Source organism: Centroberyx gerrardi, chromosome 2 (assembly GCF_048128805.1).
Source record: "Centroberyx gerrardi isolate f3 chromosome 2, fCenGer3.hap1.cur.20231027, whole genome shotgun sequence".
In the NCBI taxonomy this organism is placed as follows: Eukaryota; Metazoa; Chordata; class Actinopteri; order Beryciformes; family Berycidae; genus Centroberyx; species Centroberyx gerrardi.
The window spans coordinates 21,429,647-21,446,451 of record NC_135998.1 but is presented as its reverse complement, the minus strand read 5'-3'; the positions used below and the strand labels follow the sequence as shown (position 1 = coordinate 21,446,451).

The 16,805-nt window shown below is 41.7% G+C and overlaps 1 protein-coding gene across 1 annotated transcript; it reads right to left on the bottom strand.

The window, feature by feature from the left end:
- Window positions 1-1,021: 1,021 nt before the first annotated feature.
- Window positions 1,022-15,624, bottom strand: klhl8 (kelch-like family member 8). The gene is made up of 12 exons (XM_071894986.2): window positions 15,551-15,624; window positions 9,970-10,189; window positions 9,570-9,631; window positions 8,936-9,101; window positions 8,151-8,471; window positions 7,315-7,501; window positions 6,779-6,922; window positions 5,948-6,059; window positions 4,969-5,137; window positions 4,554-4,713; window positions 3,634-3,835; window positions 1,022-3,043 (listed from the first exon to the last, which is right to left on the bottom strand). The coding sequence occupies exons 2-12, from the start codon at window positions 10,165-10,167 to the stop codon at window positions 2,920-2,922; spliced, it is 1,845 nt and encodes a 614-aa protein (XP_071751087.1). The 5' UTR covers window positions 10,168-10,189; window positions 15,551-15,624; the 3' UTR covers window positions 1,022-2,919.
- Between the last annotated feature and the right edge of the window lie 1,181 nt (window positions 15,625-16,805).

Sequence of the window (16,805 nt, the reverse complement as noted above, 5' to 3'; positions counted from 1 at the left end):
ATTTGACAATGCAAAACAGATCCAAACATCCTAACAATACATCATTATTTTCTAAGAAGGCTCAAAACTTTTCAATATAATATATAAGATAGAACATAATATATCAGAATATGGTTGATCGTAGTCCCCAATTGATGAAATAAATGCTACAGATACATTTTATTCAATACATTTGTTGATCATTTTTACTACATACTATATACAGTATGTTAATTAAATACTGTAGTGTGTGAACTGTGTAATGTAGTGGAGGTTACACAACATACACAGATATGTCCACTTATTTAGCCCAATTACCACTCATACCTCACATACATGGAGGGTGACAATGTGGTCACAGTAAGAGGATTAATACATTTTGCATTCTTGTACAAAACAAACCATCAGAGCCTGAAAACCAATTCTTACAACCATAAGCAGCTTCCGGCATATTTGCTTAATGACACATCATTAGGCAACTGTGCATCACATTTGACTGAAAACACAATTTCAAAGTCCAGAAGAGATGGAGAGAGGCAGTTTACAACAACCGCATGTTAACCGTCTATAAACTTTATACAACCAAAACTCTGCCTTGAATTGTTACTTTTTAACTTAAGTACTTAAGTTACAAAACAATAAAGGTATATTTGAAATAATCAAATTATCATTTATACAGTAAATTGGTCAGCAGACACATCAAAATCAGATCAACTCCAACACTAAAAATCAGACTTGTAATACTTATAGCCTAGTTTGTAGGGAATATTAATTTTAAAAGTGTTGAATCTCCACAGCACAGAGCAGCCTAATGCATATTTCTACTGACTTTTTATAATTGAAACGAGAGTTAATTTTAGGAAAAAGTCATTACAGGGGGTAGAAAATAATTCCTAACTTGATTGCTGTGTTTTGTTTTGTTTTGTTTTGTTGGTTTTTGGCTCCAAGATATGACCTTTACTGACTGGAAGACAACCTGCATAAAGTTCTCAGAAAACAGGACAAATATGGCTAGTGATCTTGATACATAACTTTATTATACCAATACCATGTAAATGAATAGCACAGGATTGAAGCAGTCAAAAGGAGGAATGATAACAACACAAAATACAACCATTTTACAAAAGCCTGTGGCACATTTGCTAACAAAGTTGGCAAATAAATTCTGCGTTGGTGTAAAAAATGATACACCAGGTTGATAAATTGCACTAGTCGTGATAATGGAAGAACACAAATTGTGCAGCAATCTTTTTTTTCCTTCCTAGTATACAATGTAAATAATATGCATGTTTCAAAATCATCATATTCTGTCAACCTATTCTGAAAAATAATAAATCAATACAGGGTTGCTAGAAATGCCTTAAAATTTCTTATATATGCCCGAAATCGACATGAGAGTTAAAAGGACCATCTTCAAACTCAAAGCCTAAAAAATGCAGATAATATCAAGACATTTGAAAATAACATCAAATTCTCCATTCAGGACAAAAATATACCCAGACTTCACTTCTATTCTAGGAAAATAGTGCACAGCAATGGATTAGATAATGTAGAAAAGAATAACACCAAAGATACACCAATTTTAATACAAAATTTCCATATATTAAAATATATCTGAACCATTTACCAGAGAAATCTCAGTCTAAGCTCATTCACATCTGAAAGCACTCTTGATTAGGATTTCTGACAGTCCAGCTATCGTCAAACACAAATTCTGAATTTGAAAATCATTCCCTGCCAGCTTGGATAGACCTCTGCAGATCTCTATACAACATTGTTACTCGTGCAGAAGTGAAGAGGTGCACCGTATTGCTCTGATCGGTCCAAGACACTCAGGTGTATAGTCGTGCATTTCTCAATTCTCTGAGGTCAAGGTGAGCGGACGACTTGGGATTCAGCGAGGGGTTGGACCAGATTCACATCTACAGCTCTCTAAAGACACACTTTCCTCTGTTTGGCACTTGCAGCACTAACATTCCCTGGGCCTGCCATATCCTAACTAACGACTGGCTGTCCCAATCAGCCGAAAACGATTGTTCGAATGCAATTACAGGCAACACCCGGCTACGCCGCTGGGGTGTGATCCAGCTCACCGCAGTTGGAACTGCGGATAAAATAATTCTGAAATCCATCCTCAAAAACTCGAAATACCGTGACTGATGCCTTTGCTTATCCTGACATGACACGGAAATTAAAGGAACGTCTTGGAAACGCAGATGAGGTCAAACGTCCCAGTTCAGATTGACTCGTGAAAATGTCCTAACTGCACACACTGCACTGCAAAAAAAGGTGTTGAGTGTTCCAGTATGAATGTTTTCAAGTTCTTGATGTGTCAAGCCGTCTCTGGATAATGAAAACAACTGTAGAGCCAAAGTGCAATCCAGAAACAGTCTCAAGCAAGAAGTCTTTAAAAAAAACATTCACACTGGCCTAATATATAGTCCAGGTTTATAATGTTAATAGAATAGTGCTGATTCGCAACTCACTTGTCCTACTCAAGAGGCCCGTATTGCATACTAGGCTCAGCTACCGTTTTCCCTTAAAAAAAAAAATCAAACAAACAAAACAAAAAACTGTCAAGGTGGTCAAATAAAAGAAGCAAGAAAATACAGTACAAGATAATACATCACTGAAATGCAAATATCACAAACAGAAGAGAAAATCTTAAATGTGTCGTTGGGGCTCAGAGAAGACTTCGGGTCTGTCGGATGTGCACATTATAAAGTCGGTAATATCCGCATAATAACGTGTGCAGCCTGAACGTCAACCTTGACATTCAGTTTGCATTGTGTGTTTTAACAAGTCTTTGCCACGGAGTTGACAATATGAATCACTCTGTTGTGACCGCGTGGTTTGGGTTCAGTGCTCGTGCATTGATTGGGTGCTCGGCAGATCAGATCTGACCGTGACTCGGCCGTCGCCCGGGAGCTGGAGTGAGGGTCACATGCAGTTGACCACGTTGCTGGAGCCCTGGCCCACATCCCTGATCTGGCTGACGTGAGAGGAGCAGACTGCCACCCCGGCCCCGGCCCGGCAGTGGGACACCGAGCCCACCAGCTCCCATCTGGAGAGGAGACGGGGCACGATTGCAAAAAAAAAATCACATGGGGAAGATATAAACATAATGACAGTCCTCAAATATACAGGAAGTAGAAAAGGTGGGAAACCGTATAATGCACAAAACAAGTTATTTATTTGCTAGAAAAACAAATATAAGAACTTCAAAGCAATAAATGAACACAAATTTGGTTTAGCAGCTACTCAGTTGCAATGCGTTTCAGGCTTCCTCAGGCAGCATTGATGCTGCCTGCTAAACCAAGCCTATATATGTGTTCATTTATTGCTTTGAAGTGCTTATATTTGGTAGCACTATTTCTAGCAAATAAATCACTTGTTTTGTGCTTCATACCGTTTCCCACCTTTTCTACTTGACGTTCTGTGACCCATTGGGAACCGACTTTTCCGCTGCCTTTTTATGTGGAGTCCTCAAAAATACGGCGTCTTTTTCAGCACACAACGGCAGAAATAATTCACATAGCACAGTTTGATCATCCCAGCATTAGTGCAGTTTGATTATCCCTCTTCCCACCTCAATGCCTAAATGAAGAACACGGCACATCACACAGTCTTCATTCATCTCCCTCTGCTCCTAACCTGTTCATTCGAGGCTCGAAGGCCTCCACTGTGTTAAGGTAGATGTTTCCATTGTGGCCCCCGACTGCAAACACCCTCCCCATCACAGTGGCGACCCCCACTCCGCCGCGCGGGGTGGTGAGCTCGGACACGTACTCCCAGCGGTGCATTCGTGGGTCAAAGCGCTCCACGGAGCTCAGGGGCGAGTTGTCATCGAAACCACCTTTAGGAAAGACAGGAAAACCAATCATTGAAAAAGACCGGAAAGTTAGAGAACAGTTAAGTGTGAGGAAGGGCTCAATGGCATTTTAAGAGGATTCTGGAAGATATGTGCAACAAAGGAAACAATGTCCTCAGGTGTAAAATATGCCAGCATTCAATTGCTTGGAGTAGGATTATGTTATTACTAATGGAGCAGGCAAAAGATGAGGAAATTCAGTCTTCCCTTGAGACGCCGTAGCTGTTGACTAAGCAAAATTCCACACCAGAGCTCTCAATGAACCTTGAATGTCTCTTCAAATTCAAGTGGTACAATAAAAATCTTGTCCTTATGTATTCTCTGTAATCAGTAACCAGATAGATTTACAAAACATGAACTTTTCTCTTTCCTGATTCATGTATTTGTGTATAAAGTTGTAGGGTGTGGAGGTGGGAGGCATGTGACCCGGCTGTCACAAAGAATAGCATCCAGTTAGGAGGAACAAACACTAATAAAATACTGACACACTGGATAAATCAAAGTCAACCTCTGACCCCGATCATCCCAGTCACTGCAGTACAGATATGGGTGACATAAGGAAATGGGAGAAAATGCATCTTGGCAGTTTGTTTATTGACTATTTTTGTGATTCCTACTATATAAAAAGGTCCGTTTTTACAATAAGGATGTTTGGAATCCAACTGATTAATCCTCATCTTTCTAAATTGCACGTTCCTCTCACCCACTACATAGAGGCAGCCGTTCAGTTTGCTGACTCCATTTCCGGCCCGCCGCTGGCCCATCTCCTTCACCTCTGTCCACTTGTTGAGGTGGGGGTCAAACCGCTCCACGCTGGACAGCGATGCCACGCCATCGTTGCCCCCGACCGCGTACACGTAACTCTGGCAAGGAGAGGGTGTAAAGCAGGTTAAGTGCAGAGTGCACACCATAAAACAATCACATCAACAGCTGCTGTATTCCTGTATAAAGCACTCTGACATGATGATAGGGTTATAAAGAGAAGGAGAAATTAATGATCCCATTTGTAAGTGTGTGGGAGAGTGTATTGCTGTATCACACAGTCTCATACTTGGTGGTTTATCTGCATCACCGGACTGTGAGGTATTCAGTAAACTGGCTGTCTTGCCCAGTCTTACCCCTAATGCCACAGATCCCACCCCTCCTCTGGGTGTGTTCATGGGAGCTACAGCACTCCAGCGGTCGCTTTCAATGTCATAACGCTCCACATCGTTGAAGCAGGAGTTGTCATCCAGACCTCCGATTGCGTAGATAGGACCACCGAGAGCTGCCAGGGCGATACCCCTCCTAAGACACACACATACATCCTTGCTCATAGCAGATGTCCTCAAAGCATGGTAAATAGATACAGTAGAGGTCGGCAGTGTAATGGCTGAAATGATACACTGGGAGAAAATGTGTCCCAAAGGTACCAATTTGACCTGTTCCTACAAATTGGGCATTTACTGATGTGGCCATATTAGGCAAGATTTTTATGTCTTATCAGCTTAAATCACAAAGTGGGACTAGGAAAGAGAAGAGCGTCCCACTCGCCCTCTAATTGAGACCCCATGGGAGAAAATGTTCCTATGCCCATAGGAAGCAACGAATCCAAACTTAAGAGCAAAATGATAGTTATTACATTTCATTCTCTGGTCTGCATATTTATAAGCATAATATTGATTGTTAATACACAACCAACAACACTCTCCACACATCTGGACTAAAAGCAGAACAAGGAAGAGAAGCACATGAGCTGTCACTTGCTGCATCTTGGCTAGCTCTAACAGGCAGGCAGAGGGGCAGGCAGGGGAGCAGGAGAGAGCAAAGAAAGAAGAAGGCAGGAGACAAAAAGAAAATCATAAAAGCTTTTTGAATGCCTTTCCCAGAGAATTTTTCAATGTAAAACTTTAACAACTGTCAAGAGTGTAAAAAACAGTATAAAGGTTTTCAGTATAACATTTTTTGCTTTTTATTTTTGCTCCCTGAACTGGTTCCTTTCCCTGCCCACTGCCATGTCATGCACTACACAACAGACTGATGAAATCCATCAAGTGCACTCTCTCCCACAACAGGAGCCCCATTCATACTCAAGCCTATACGTGCTTATCTCAATACCTCTTGGTGTTCATGGAGGCTTTCATCATCCACTTGTTGGTGAGGGGGTCAAACATCTCCATGTTGCCTAAGTGTTCACTGCCATCATGGCCCCCAACAGCATACACCTTGCCTGAAGAAACAAACATCAACATGCAGCAGTTTGACAACAGCTCATTTTGTAAAGCTACTTACAACAGCAGTGCAGATCTGAGACCAGATATGAAGCTGAGGGTTTATGATCATGTGACCTGACCGGTGATTCTAAAGGATCCATGATCCGTAACACTGTTAGTCGCTGAAATTTCAGAAAAACAAACCAAACTCCCAGATTGAAAGTTTGTTGTCTTGAGCCAGTTGTTAGAGTTGAGTCACTGGGCTGCTCAGTGGGTGCAGACCAGAGAAATCTGCTCTTCATGTGTTGGTCCCAGTGAGACTCCATACATTACATAGGGACTGTCTATGGACCTCCTTATTAACTATTCTAAAATCTTGAGATCTGAAGTGTCTATTATTAAAAAACAAACTGCCTTCTTATAAACCCTGGATACTTGCACTTCTTTCCTCTGTCATTCAAGCTGGTATGTTCTTATTTTCTATACTCTCATCTTTCCAAGGGCCTTTTTATTAGATAGTTAGATAGAAGTAGAAAGAGACAGGGAAGACTGGGAGAGAGAGATGACATGCGACAAAGGTTCGAACCCAGGATGTCGCAGTTACATGGTATGCGCCTTAGACCTCTGAGGCTCCTTTAAACCCATTTGTTTACCTTCCCATGCTCCGACACTTCGTCACTGTCTTTTACTTTCTACAGCGTTGCCGTCTTTCTTTCTCTGCCACAACCCCTCTCACCTCCTACAGATATCACTCCCACGTGGCGCCGTCTACTGTTCATCTCTGGGCCAAAAAACCAGCTGTTCTTGGTAATGGAGTAGCACTCAATGCTGCGAAATGGGTCACCAGAGCCGCCTCGGCCGCCCACGCAGAACAAAACACCTGAGGGAATGGTTGGAGGGAACAAAGAGGAGGCAAGGTGAGAGAAAACTCGCCATGCTTTCTACCCATACAACTTCCGACTAGAAAAGAATGAAGAATAAAAATAAAATAAAAGACCACACCTTCTATAAAAGAAGCAGCTCCTAGTCAAGGCAAAATTAACATCTGAGTGTGTACGCAATTGCTTACTTCATAAATTTGAGAAGAAAGTGGATTCGGCCTGTTTACGATACATGAACTCCCAAAAAGGCATTTGGTTTCATGAAAAGGGTTAGGGTTATTTATTTGTATGATGAACTAAAGAAAAAATGCTTAATGTTACTGCAGATCCCATAATATCAAATGTTACATGTTTGTTACATGTTCAGAGAACTCCACCTCATGATTCCTACCTGCGGTGTGTTTCCTGGGTGTGGTGCGGACTGAATACTCAAAGTCTGGCACCACCTTGTTGCTGAGGTGGAGGTGGTAGTTCCTGGCTTCGTCCAACAGGTCGCGGCAGCTCAGATTACCTTTGATCATCTCCTCCTTGGCCACCGTTCCTGTCAAGAATTCTACTGGGAGCAGAGGGAGGCGCACCTGAAGGAGAGATCGACATATGACGCAGTTGTAAATGTGATTACATAATGGTCTAAACACATATGTAACGCTGGCTGAGATCCACATACACACAGACAAAGCTATTTAGCTAATCTTTAGCAGGGTTCCCACACTTCCCCGGACATCAAGTTCAAGCACTTTTCAATGACTTTCAAGGTCTTGTTTGGGGAAAGACACGACATTGGTCTAAATTAGAAATCACAGAGGTCTCATTTTTCACTCATGTTCTTGTCAAGTCAAGAAATTCTGATGAAATCAGTAATTTTAAACTGCTACTGTATGAACACAAACACCAGGATGTGAAGTATTTATTGCTAGGCAGGAGAGCGTCCAGAGAGCTGAGGCATATGATGATTCAATAAAACTAAATCAAGTACTTTCAAGGCCATCTACTCTTTTTCAAAAGCTTTTAAGGACTTATTTTTTCAAATCCATAAACTTTCAATGACTTTCAAGGCCTATGGGAACCCTGCTTCAGGTAATCACATAATCAGATCGTAGACAAAGTCAAGTCCAACGTCACTAGACCACACATATACAGGCGCCCCCACACACACACATACAAAACACACATTATCATTCATCCACCCAGCCCAACCCTTGTAATGTAATGTATTTATTCTCTAACCTGAGACATGATCTGGTCCAGCCAGGCCTCATGGTGCTGTGGGTTTGCCTTCAGCCATTTGACTGCTGCATTGTACACCTGTGTCTCTGAATGGATGTTGAGCTCGCTGGAGGACAGCAGCGTGCGCAGGTGCTGGGGCGACACGCATGGGAAGTCCTCACACTCCACCACCTCGCAGAAATGCTCGCAGGCATAGCGGTCAGCCATGTCCATCAGGTCCACGCGATTATGGCTCTCGGCGAAGGTGCGTACTGCCAGGCAGTTGGTGGGGTGGAAGTGAGCCTTCATGTACTCACAGCAGGCCCTGGCTACCAACTCTACCTAAAGGATTCAGGCAGCAATAAAGGAATTTTACAGACTCTCTCAATGTATTCGAGAGTTTATTATCCTTTTCAAGTGTCCAAAATTGTCCAATCATTTTGAATTGTTCAATGACTAGAAGTTTCAGCATCACTACATTTTATTGTCTCCCACAATGAAATTGAGGAGAGACGATAGATCGGCCGAGATGCATCCGTTAATCAGGGCCAATATCTCAGATGCCACTGATTCGATTGTTACAGTGTTTTCAAAATTACACTGGCCTTAGGGGGCGTTACAACATTTGTTTATTTGTTACTGATTGGCCCAAGAGGAGCCTGCATTATTCGACGAGGACAACATGCTTATTTTTCATTGAAATTGCGTAATTGCCAAATTCATGTGAATCGAATGAACAAAGAGTGTGTGTGTGTGTGTGCGTGTGTTTGCACACGTATGACTTGCTTGCATGTGTGTTTCTTCACCTGAAGGATGCAGGCAGCATAAAGTAGCGGCTGAACATTGTCCACAGTCAGGGTGAGCCTGGAGGAGTAGGCAAAATGCACCAGGTCCTGGATGGCGTCACCGTCAAAGTCCTTGATTTCAATCAGCTCCTGCTTGGCCTCTGACATCTCCGACAGGAACATGGCCCTGAGGGAAGACACAGCCTCTCAGACAGGAACCAGGCGGACTTCAATGTTCTTCAACAAATAAGCTTTATGTTTACATTAACATTTTGAAATACAACCATTTCCTCTAAGTTCTGTAGCAAGATTATATTTTGTCCTGCAGTCTTCAACGGACTACATCAGCAGTGTCCAATCATGTGCCATGGAGGGCCAACAGTACGTAGAATTTCATTCATTAGTTCGCTCTCTGGTTGAAGGTGTGCTAATCATCATGTAGTGTTTGATATGAATGAAAACCTGTATACTCTTGACCCTCCTGTCACATGATTTGAGGCCACTGCACTAAATTTCAGAAAACACAGCTCTAGACCAACAGAGTGCATTCAACCATTATGGGGACATAGCTTTCAAACCAGTAAGAAAAAAAAAGTAGTGATGAAAGCTATTATAGGCATGGTTCAAGAAATAAAACTACGAAAATAGAACACACCTGAAGTAAGGGATGACACAGGCCAGCACCAGCTTGTGACATGGTATCAGCCTACTGCCCACCTACAAAGAGGAAAGAGGAACAAAGACAGAGAACAAGAATAGTAAGAAGCAGGGCACATAAGTATATTAATAAGCTCACCATTTATTCATTCCTACAGTCTCAGCTGTTGTGACACGACTTCAAAAGAATCCTGTCATTTCTGCAGCTTTTCAGAGGTTGAAACTAAACCAAACTCAGAACAGATCCCCATTCAGATCCAGACATTCAACTCTTTTTTAGGAAATTCACAACCTTCAACCTAACTATATAACTGCATACAAAACATACACAAAAGGTCAGTTGAGCCATAAACTGAGCTGAAACACATCTCTTCTTGTGTCCCGACGGAGTGACCTACCTTCAGCGTGACGTCACAGAGCTCCCCTACTTCGTAGAAATGCCTGAGGGAGTTGTGGAAGTCCTTCCAAGCCTCATGGGCCTCGAAGACAAAGGAGCCATCAGGCTCACAGTCGGCCTTCGAGGCCCTGTTTCCAGGCCGCTTCTCCTTGGGCTTCAGCTGCTTGGCATGGTCTGGCACCACATCCCCTGGTGCCATAGCTGTCTACGGGAACCAACACCTTAACAGAGGGATGAGCGAGAAGAAGAGGAACATGAGAGAAGGAATCAGCTATAGAAAGCGGTTTAGACGCCCGTTATAGACTGGAATCAGCAGCCCAAATTTTAAGTGCCATTGATCCCATTATGCACTAACCACTCGCATCCAAAGCACAGACTATCGAAAGTAGAAACTGCAACTCGGAGAGGTGCAAATAATGCAAAATTCTAAAGATCCAGAAAGAACCAGAGGAAGGGAAATTAGTAGAAGGGGATACCGCCTACCAGCTGAGCAAGTCTGGTCAGTATTCCACCCCCCTCTCAGTGTCACTTCCCCTTTACGCCCTCAGTAGTGCATGGAGCCTTATCCGAAAAAAATGAGGTCAGGCACATTTCCCCAAGCTACTGTAGCTCACTAGAGCACACTGCTGAAAATACACAGCAACCCAACCCATAATAGGCCTAGGGTATATCCTACCTATGGTTGAGCCCGATGAAAAGTCTCTGCCGTTGATATTGCTCTACTTGAGAACTGAGCGACTCAAAGCAGACAGCCAAAAGCCGCAGCTCCACCCACACCTTACAGATGCACTGTCTCTCTTTAAAGCTGCCTTTCTGCCACTGAATAGGCTCAGTGTATCGCCCCCTCATCACTAGTCCCCGCAGCTATAAGGGCAGAAGACATTAAGGCCGATCACACGCACGGGTGGTCCAAGGCTCTCTCTTTGTGTGCCAGTTCATAGACTGATGACTAGGCTTTATCTGTTTGGTTTCTCAGAACATAAAGAGACTTTGTGATATCTACTTGATCCAAAAGTAGACTAAATCAGGATCAACTGTGACACTTGCATTGTCGTAAGACGCTAAGATCCTCAGACAAGTTTGTATGTATTTGAAAAACAACAATTTAACAACAGAGCTGTATGGCACAACTACCCAACTCTGTAGTGTATACCTTGCCAAACTGAAAAAATTTGCAAATAGCAACCTTTAATGTAATTCAGGCAACCGACAATTCATTTTTCTATGCAGCTGTGTGTTTCACTCTGAGTCCACCATACACCAGGGACTTCCACTAGGCAAGCCGCATGCCACATTAGGCAGAAATGTGCACAGAGGTACACAGAGGAGGGGCATGCAGTCATGGGAACCTACTTTTGTCATGTCCAATTATTTCATCCACTTCCAAGGGGAGACAACAATCATGCTTTCAGCTGCCGAATGCCATGCTTCCATGGTATGTCCTTTGGTGACAGTAGCTTAATTAGCCAACTAACTAGCTTCCTTCCATGCACGTACAAATAGGCACAGTCGATATACATCCCCTTCCCCAGCTTTTGTGACTTTAGCCTTTGGCGGCTTTTGAGAGATTGAAGGTGAAGCCGGGTTAGGGTTAGGGTTAAGCCGTTTATGCAAAAGAATGATGATACTTGTTAAGTTAGCGGCCTAGCCAGCAGAACCTTCGTTTTGCAGACAGCTGGGGGTATTTTACAATTTGGGACAATATATTGAAATTAAATATGTCGCAATACAAAAATGTGACAAAACATATCATGGGACAGAAATCATTAATCGCAATATTAGCTCAATTTTATTCTGCTGTAGTAATTACAAATGAGATAGCTTGCCCGCATCACAATTTCACAAGCTCTCCATCAAAATTATATTATTTGCACTTTGTAATGTCATTTTTAAATTGTTGCTTATGTTTCTATCAATGGCCAATGCCACTGATAGAAAGACTTGTGTCTCAGAAATAAACATAATTCGGCACAGTCATGCTTTGTTGACTGTACATCTCCATATTTATTACATTGTATCGTGGCTGTATCGAATCATGAACCTCATATCGCGGATCGAATCGTATCATGAGATAAGCATATTGTCCCATCCCTAATTTTCAGATATTACTGATGCAGTTAAAAAGATGTAGGCCTAATGTGGTCATTGTTTAAGGTCATGGTAGACTCTTCTCTCCTCTCCTATTCCTCATTTGTGCATGACGACATATTATTGATTTGCTTCCCTGGATTGGCAACTTCTGCTGCATAAAATGCTTGGTGGATCACAGCCAAAGTGATCCTTCTGAATCATGCAGGGCAAGATGTCCTGCATCTTCAGATGATACAAAAAACCATCCAGCAGTCTAATGTGAAGTCGATGAGCTTTGTGACAACAGTGTGCATTATCCACCAGTGTACACACTTACAGGTTATGCCATTATCACAACACAAAATTAGATGGATACCACTTGAGACTCCCTTTGTGCCTCAAATCTCTGTAAGGTTAGTCACAATTGAGAATATTAAGTACTGCTGCGTCCTCCAAGGTAAGAGTAAGTAAGGCTTTATTTATATAGCACTTTTTAAAACACAGTTACAAAGTGCTTCACACACACACACGAAAAATATAAACGAATAAATAAAGCAAAATGAATTACAATATAAAACACAGCACAATGAGAGACAGACCAAAGTAGAACGAACAAAAACATACGACACAGCACAACGAGAGACAGACCAAAGTAGAACGAACAAAAACATACGACACAGCACAACACAGCACAATGAGAAATAGACCAAAATAAAACAAACAAAAACATACGACAGGGATAGAGATCTATAAAAAGGCTTGCCTATAAAGATGGGTTTTTCTTCTTAAAACAGTCCGAAGATTCAGCAAATCTGACAGATTGGGGAAGTTGATTCCAAGGGGTTGGGGCTAAAACTGCAAAGGCGCGGTCACCTTTTGTCTTGCAGTTGGAGCGGGGGATGGATAAAAGGCCAAGATTTGAGGAACGAAGTGGTTGAGAAGTGGAATGAGGAACGAGGCGATCAGAAATGTAACTGGGGGCAACAGGATCAACAGGATCTTGTAGTTTATTCTGTATTTTACGGGAAGCCAGTGGAGGGATGCAAGAACAGGTGTAAAATGGGACCTACGGCTAGTTATAGTTAATAGCCTGGCAGCTGCATTTTGAACCAACTCTAAATGATTTAGAGCAGCTTGACTGAGGCACGAGTAGAGGGAATTGCAATAATCTAGACGTGAGAAAATGAAAGTGTGAATTAATAGTTCAAGATCCGTAGAAGACAAGATACATCTGATTTTTATAATATTTCTTAGCTGAAGAAAACAGGACTGGACAAGCTTAGTAACATGATGGTCAAAAGTCATATACTGGTCAAAGATGATACCAAGATTCTTAGCGGTAGAATTGGTATTTGAGTGAAATGGACCAATAAACTGATCAACTGCAGTGGCAAAGTTATCAGGTCCAATTAAAAGAACTCCTGTTTTGTCAGGGTTTAGGTGGAGGAAAGTACGAGACATACAATCTTTGGAGGCGGCTAAGCAATCATGGAGGGAGGACAGTTGATTCAGGTTATTGGGTTTGGCAGAGAAATAGATCTGTGTATCATCGGCATAACAGTGATATGACACGTCTTGAAAGCGGCTGAACAAATGACCCAGAGGAAGCATGTATAATGAGAAGAGGATTGGTCCAAGGACCGACCCCTGAGGGACTCCACACAGCAGGGGAGCCGAGGAGGACACATGATTATTGATACAAACATTAAAATATCTATTAGTCAAATAAGAATGAAGCCAGTTTAAAGCTGTACCAGAAATGCCAACCCAGTTATGCAACCAACCTATCAAGTAAAATGGCATGGTCGATGGTATCAAAGGCAGCAGTTAAATCGAGTAAAATAAGGATGGAATATTCACCTTTGTCTGCATGCATAAGAATGTCATTGGTCACTCTTAGTAATGCAGTCTCAGTACTATGCTTGTGGCGAAAGCCGGATTGAAATTTGTCAAAGATGTTATGACCCTCAACCAACTTCAGGAGTTGGTCTGTAACGACTTTTTCTAGGATTTTGGATAAAAAAGGTAGCTTGGAGATTGGCCTATAATTCTCTAACTGGGAAGGGTCGAGCGTGGGGTTTTTAAGGAGTGGCTGAACACTGGCAATTTTAAAATAGTCAGGTACGGACCCGGATGTGAGAGAGTAATTGATAATAGAGAGCAGGCTAGGACCTAAGACAGGAAGGACGGATTTTAGAAATTTTGTGGGAACCGTATCACAGGGACTGGATGAGGGATGCATATGAGCTACAGTGTTTAAAAGGAACTGCAGGGAAATAGCAGCAAATTCAGACAGTAAAATAGGGCGGCTGAGTGGGACGGGGGGTAAAACAGTCGGGGGGAAATTGGACCTCAGACCGTCGATCTTGCCAACAAAAAAGGATAAAAAGTTTTCACAGTCATTAGAAGATGAGGCGGGAATGGCAGGAAGAGAGGGATTTATAAGCTGGTTGATAGTACTAAACAGAAACCTTGGGTTGAGTTTATTACTATTAATCAAGCCAGAAAAATAGGCAGCTCGCGCATCTTTAATGGTTTGGTTCAGTTTAATCAATAACTCCTTCATATGGAGAGTCTAGTTCAAGAACAAGTATTGTTTCTTTTCTTCTTTCAGCCGCACAGTAGCTGTGTCTACAGTGCCTTTGGCAAGAGGAAAAGTAAACACTAGGTGAAGGAAACTTTAAATGTGACTTCTCATGACCTGGCATGTATCAAGGAGCAAGTAAAATAACAATACATAACAGTTCAATTGCAGATTATGTCGACATTCAACTTATATAATATGGATTTATCTGCTTACACGACAAAGGGACTGCCGGACAGGGCAACTCAGTGAGAAAAACGTAGACTATAATGAGTTAATATGAAAAGCAGGTTTTACTATCAAAACAATTCATAACCCGTAATGACTGTGGCTTCTTAATAATGACAAGATACGTAATTGTTTCAAGGCAACACGATCCTCTGGAGGTTATCTACAATTAATGCAACATCGTCCTAGCGTGTGATGCCCGATAACTATACTCCTCTACTGTAGCTGGTGAATACTGTGGGGCACAGAACTGAATACAGGCTGAAATAAAATGTGTAACATGAAACACGCAACCACACGTCAACAGTTTGCGAAGCAAGGCGAGCTCGCTGGTTATGAAGCAGGCGTGAGTACACAACATTCAGTGTAAACAACAGCATAAAACGATCTGTCCCGTTACCAACCCGTTACCTTTTTAAACTACACATGCACGTGTTTCTCCCCCTCAAAAAGACATATAATTCTATGACAGTGATGGACAAAACAAATCTTAACGGTAACTGTTAGCCAATACGTGCGTTTGCTAACAGCAGCCTGCAGGCAGGCTAGCACACGTACGTACGTTAGCTAACATTAGCTGGCAACCCGCATAGGAATTACAACCATTAATTTACCGTTAATACCAAAAACACAATGATATCAGTAACGGCAAAATCTCGGCTAATCGTTGCGATAGATGAAACACGAGTCATTCAGTTACCTCATCTCGCAGCAAAGACTTAAAATGCTACTTTCATTCACAGCCACTCATCTATGTGGCTCAGGAGACCAGAGTCTTTGGCAAGTAGACAGCACGTTTGTTGTGATTCCCGATGCTTTGTGGGTAATGTAGTTTCACAGCATTCACAGCTGTTCAATGAGTAAAAGTAGAGTTCTTATTCAAACTATCTTAGAGCTAGTTTCAAGCCCACCACCCGTTTGACCAGTATAACAGCTTAAAGTATCAAACCCAAGTATAAAAATGACATTCAACATTTACAATAATTCCAAACATCTAAGCTAAGCTGATGACAAACAAACAACAAAAATCAAGAAGACACAAGGCAACCTGCTTAGGCCTATAAATGATTTAGTCTCAGTGGGGGTGAATCTTTAAATCAGCCACATTGCACCCCATAGTTAGGCTATGCTGAAACAACTGGTATCTTAGCAAATTTAAAGTAACAGAAAGCTTTGAAATATTGGAGTCTTACAAGATAGATAGATAGATAGATAGATAGATAGATAGATAGATAGATATAATGATGATCTGAGGATTCAAACTGGGAATCTTTTAGTCATAAGCCCACTTCTCGATTAAGGAAACAGGTAAAGAAGTAATAAAGTCACAGTCTGCATATTAAATATATTAAATATTAAACAGAATAGTTTAATATGAAGCAAAATGTTGAGTGGTACTGAAGTCAACAGTTTATTCTTAAGAGTTTTCCCCTTTGATGAGCAACAGGAGTTTATTTGATTCTCACAAACTGCAGTAATCTTGGCCGACACCTTGACTAAATTCTTGTTAGTATGGTTCTCTAATTTTATGTTTCTTCCGTCTCATTGAACAGTAGTTCCAGTAAATATAATTGACAGGTGCAATGTAAGGCACTAAACTGGGAAGAAATGTGCAGCGTAAGGTAATGTGTGACTGTAATTACAAATGTCATATGACTGCCGTTGTGTTAACTATATTGGCCAATAAAATCTCTCCAGAAATTATACATTAACACCTTCATGCCCTGACTGTGTTCTACATGTATATCCATGTTGTGTCTGCATATTTCTGTTGTAGTCTTGTAATTACTATGCAATACCTTTCACCTTTAACCTGTTTGTTAGGATCCATGGCTCTGTTTCCCATTCTATAGCCTAGAGGAGCAACTGACCAATAAGTGTGGATCCTCAAGTCAACATGAGGTGATTAGATACCAATGTGTCTATCTATTTAAGTTCAGACACTGAAAGCGATG